The following is a 5040-nucleotide window of genomic DNA, read 5'->3' as shown; positions in this document are numbered from 1 at the left end:
TTTATTTTTTTTTATACAAAGAAAAACAACATCATAAAATGTGTGAGTCAGTCAGATCATTTCCATAGAGAGCCACTTTGCATCAGCAGCACCATGCTCCAGTGCTCTGGGAGAGTTTATAGTCCTGAGAGTTGAACACTGGATGACTGACAGCTGTCCTTCATCACAACAGAAGCCACAGAAATCCTCCTCATCAAAAACATGACTTTGATCTGCGTCCTCATCTGGACTCTCCTCTGCTGCTGCTTCACAGGTAAAGTCCAGAGAATCAAACTCCTCTCCTCTATCAACATCTGTCCCTCTGAAATGAAGCCCACAAAACCATGAAGCTGCTTTATGTTTTTGTCTCTGTATCCTCAGAGTCCAGAGGACAGATCACAGTGACTCAGCCTGGAGCAGTGAGCTCTGCTGTGGGAGGAACTGTGAGCATCAAGTGTAGGACCAGTCAGAATGTTCATGTTTGGAGCATCTACCACTATTTACACTGGTACCAACAGAAAGATGGAGGAGTTCCTAAACTGCTCATTTATACTGCTAGCAGTCGAGAATCAGGGATTCCAGCTCGTTTTACAGGCAGTGGATCAAACTCTGATTTCACTCTGACCATCAGTGGAGTCCAGGCTGAAGATGCAGCAGTTTATTACTGTCAGAGTTATCATGAGATCAACAGTCAGCCTGTGTTCACACAGTGAAAAACAGTCGTACAAAAACCTCCCTCAGTCAGACTGAACAGAAACTGAACTGACTGCTGCAGCTGGAAGATACTGCAGAGACTGATACAGTTCACTGAGTATACACACACACACACACACACACACACACACACACACACACACACACACTGCATATAAATTAAACTACCAACATCTGTTAATTTGTAAGTCTGACTTCATTAGTTGAATTTCTTAGAATCAGTCATATTTCTCCTTTAATAAAATATAAATGAAAATAAACACAGACAAAGGATCTTTTAAGGTGGTCACACTCTTCAGCCTCTCTAGAAACATCTGCAGCAGGGTTCTCACACCGAGAGGCTGCCTGTTAGTCAAAGTTTGGATCCATGAGGAAGAACAGGTGCTTTGACCTGTTTGTGGATCACAGGATCAGCTCTTTACACTTTTGAAGACACTCGAGGGTGAATGGAGAGTTTGCCCAGCAGTTCAGTTCAGTGGACTTGCAGATATTTGACTGTGTCTCCTGGAGTGTCCTGTGGGGAAGAAGCTGGAAGTATGAGCTATCAGGCCTGTTGATGGGCTGTTCAGTCCGCAGAGTCTTTCCCACATTATTGCAATAAATCAGACTCATTCATATAGTCTGCACATTTCCACCAATTCTGTTCATAACTTTTATGGAAATGATTTATAGATGTGAGTTGAAGGTGTTACTTTTGGTGGTCTCAGGATTATATTTTGATGTTTGTTAGTCATTTTCATTCTTTTTCTTCTCTGTCTGCAAAAATCACAGATCCACGTTTTATGGTTAAGATGAAGAGTTAGGGTTAGCTTTAGTTTTCAATGATGACTTAGACCACATAGGGTTAAACTGGAAGTTAGTCTTTTTTTAAACTCCACAAAATGTTATAACAGCAGTTATTAGATAAGGTATATATTGAATATGAAAAGACACATAGTAATTACAAAAACATGCACCCTCAGAAACCCGAAGAAACTATCAATCTCTTCATGTATCAAACCAACAGTCTGGAGTTTCTGATCATTTCAGTGGGAATCAGTGTGAGACTGACTTCACTCTCACCATCTACTGTTGGTCAGAGTGAAGTCAGCTGCACTCCAACAGCTGCACTCAAAGAGAAACACTTTAGAAGTTAGCATTGATGCTACCATTATCTTCCAGGACAGACTCCAGTCTGAGGAGAAGACCTTGTTGGTCAGACACGAGCATGACCTTCACCTGCTGCAGCTCCAACCACTGCTCTGGTTGATGCAATTCATTTTTCTCTGTTATTCGTCAGTTTTTATAAATAACTACATTCAAGAATTTGATGTAAAGCGAATCAGCACATGTGAGTGTCATAAATGTGTGTCAGAGACAGATGTGCTGATCTGTGGAAACATCCTTACTGAAACCTCAGGATGGTTATCAGACAAAACAACAGTTAAATTGAAACACATGAAAATCACCATTTGAAGAAATTTTGTTGTTATTTTTTTTAAAATCATTAGCAATACTACAAGCAGTAAAACATGAGAATTGAAATCAGTGAAACAGAGACAGAGAGAGAACAGACTGAGGGCAGCAGCAGAGTCTCAGTGAGTCAGGTCACAAATGTGAACACTGATCTCTGCTCAGTATCTTTGAGACCAAAATCTGGGAGCCCTGGGTGGCCTCACAGGTCACAGAGCCCACCTTCATCCACTGGTATGTAGAGAGCTTCACGGTGCTGCTCCAGCTGTAGTGGCCGTCATTCTGCAGCGCCCCGGGGCGCCTGCTCTCCTCCACGTCACTGCTGCTTCTTCCATCCACCTTCCAGGACAGAGTCCAGTCTGAGGGGACAGAGTCTATGGGCTCAAATTGTGGTCATAAATATTACATTTATTCATATTATAGTACTTGTAAATCAAGATTCGTATGTGTTAAAAAGAATTTGTGTGTGTGTGTAAAACAAGATTTGTGTGTGGACTTAGCCAAAAAAACAAAAAAAAAAAAACCAAAAACATGTGAAACTCTGCAAGTTACAATTATGAATTTTGACCCTATTTTTCTTCCTTTCATCTGATTGGTCAATGTCATGTCAATCACAAATGTAACAATCCAATCAGAGAACAGATGGGTTTGGCTGTCCTAATTTAATTTTTAAAAGCACTTGAAAAAGGCAAAATCCCATGTACAATTAGGGCAGCAAATTGTATTGTTATTACTGAAAATAACCGTATTTTTATGAGAAAGTTATTTTCTGGTATTTTCTGGTATTATTTTGGCGCCGCAGCTGCTGGAATATTACTGTTTTTTTATTTTATTTTTTTTTACAGTGTGGTTCACAGTGGCTGTGGTTTTATTGTGACAGTCAGGTTACATCAAGTGTAGCAGAGATTCGCCTGAATTTTAGGTGATGATGCTGAGATCCATTCACTGAATTCCACATTCACACAATCTAGAAAACAGACATCATAAACAGTGTCCTGTCAGTGTAGAGGATGGAAATCAGCCCGGACAACTCCTGAAACATCTGCTGGCATCTGTTTGTGGATGTACACAGCTGAATTCAAAGCGCAGCAGGTCAGCTGATCACAGCCTGCACACTAAGAAAATCTACTTGAGCTCTCAGTAAAAATTATTGCACCTTGTTTTTCCCCCACACTGAGCCATTACAACCAATTTTAGTGTTTCCCCACCTGCTGAATCCACTTTAACTCTTGACTGCACACATTTTCCTGGTTAGAGACAAAGCACCCTCCACAATGTATGGAACAGAAAATAGAGATATTTTCCTTCAACTTTTACTGACATATTTTTTTAACAGTAGCGCCTGTTCTTCTACGTACTTTTGCCACGCCTGGTTACATCTGAGCTTCAAACTCAGGGAGGCCTTGGATGTTGTTTCTGTTCTCCAGGGAGTGCTTTCTCCTGCCAGTGAAAAACAAATAAGAAATTTAACAAAAATTAAAAAAAATATACATAATCTGTATTCTTAATGTTGCTTCAATGGCTTTAAATTTTACAAATACATTTAAAGTCCCAGTGGTAGACTGTATGATGCGGTCATGACAGCTCCGCCCCAGGGGAGGAACAGGAGATTCAGTAAAAAGGACTAGATGTTACAGTCCCTGATAATGCATTGCTTTAAATGGAGAAAATCTTGAGGGACGGCTGTTATGAGAAAAGGCAGCCCAGACACTTTACCAGTTTGGGACACATCATCAGTAGTGGACCTTGGATTCATCGGGTTTTTTGGCCATTATCACTAGACACCCTCATCCAAGTAGGTCTGGCAGGGTTGATAACATGGACTCAGTGGAATTTTCCAGTCGCTAACCTGGACTGTGACAGTATCCAATGTACGCCATAAGCTGTTTAAATATTATAGACATAGAAAGAAATAACTTTGTGATACAATTTCCAGCAAAGCTGATCTCATCCTCTGTAATATAAAAGCAGAAAAACCAACAGAGAACAAAAAGGAATCTATGCACATCCTCCTCATCCTGTGGGGAAGGTTTAGAGCCAGAAACACGAGACAAAGAAAAACAATTACAGGATTCACACACTGCAGAACTCCAGTTTCATTATTTATCACATCTAGTGATGTTTCAAGCACACATGCTCTTCATCACACAATGAAACACCAAGCAGTGCCTTCTTAAATCACCTGTGAATGGTCACATGACCAGTAACAACAGTCAAACAATCAAAAATCAGATCCCATATTAGCCAAACAATATATAAGTGAAATGCATGTTTCCTGGAAACAAATGACTCTAGATAAAGAATAAATAAATAAACAAATAAATAAATAAAATATACTGAAAAAATGCACACAAGCCACAAAAAATAGAAATGAAAAACAAACTACACAGAAAAATAATTGACAACTCAACAACCCGCTCACCTAGTCAACCACAATGCATCCTGTATACTGTCTGTAGTGTAAAAAAATGTGAAAATGTACATAGACAATGTACATTATCAAAAACTAATAGATCTTACACTGCCGTATTTCTGTCATCAAGTGTAAAAACACTCCTCTTAATCTTAATTACAATATTACCCTCAACTGAAAAGCCACAAATCTATAAGAAATATAAAGGAAAAACTCAAACTTATATTGCACTAAAATACATTCTAGAAATGATGAAAGTCCATTTCTAGTTGGAAAGAGATAAAGATTAAAAAATCAATTCCAGCACAACTGATCTCATCCTTTCTGATATGAGGAGAAAGAAAGACCATAAATATTAAAAGTTTACTCTAAAACAAGATATTTCTTTGTGTTAAATTACTTTTTAAAAACTGCAATAGATTTTAAAATATTGTTTTTACTGTAAAAGTAAATAATTTCTGAACACCAGTTCAAAGCCTTAA

The 5040-nt window shown here is 38.8% G+C and overlaps 1 gene segment (V, D, J or C); it reads left to right on the top strand.

Moving 5' to 3' along the window:
• The first annotated feature begins 201 nt into the window (after window positions 1–201).
• LOC120435569 lies at window positions 202–692 on the top strand. The segment is given in 2 exon segments: window positions 202–253; window positions 361–692. Coding segments are annotated over 2 exon segments (384 nt in total).
• Window positions 693–5040: the final 4348 nt, after the last annotated feature.

This window comes from Oreochromis aureus, linkage group 22, assembly GCF_013358895.1.
Source record: "Oreochromis aureus strain Israel breed Guangdong linkage group 22, ZZ_aureus, whole genome shotgun sequence".
Classification (NCBI taxonomy): domain Eukaryota; kingdom Metazoa; phylum Chordata; class Actinopteri; order Cichliformes; family Cichlidae; genus Oreochromis; species Oreochromis aureus.
The sequence above is the reverse complement of the archived record's forward strand: the minus strand, read 5'-3'. Positions and strand labels throughout refer to the sequence as shown.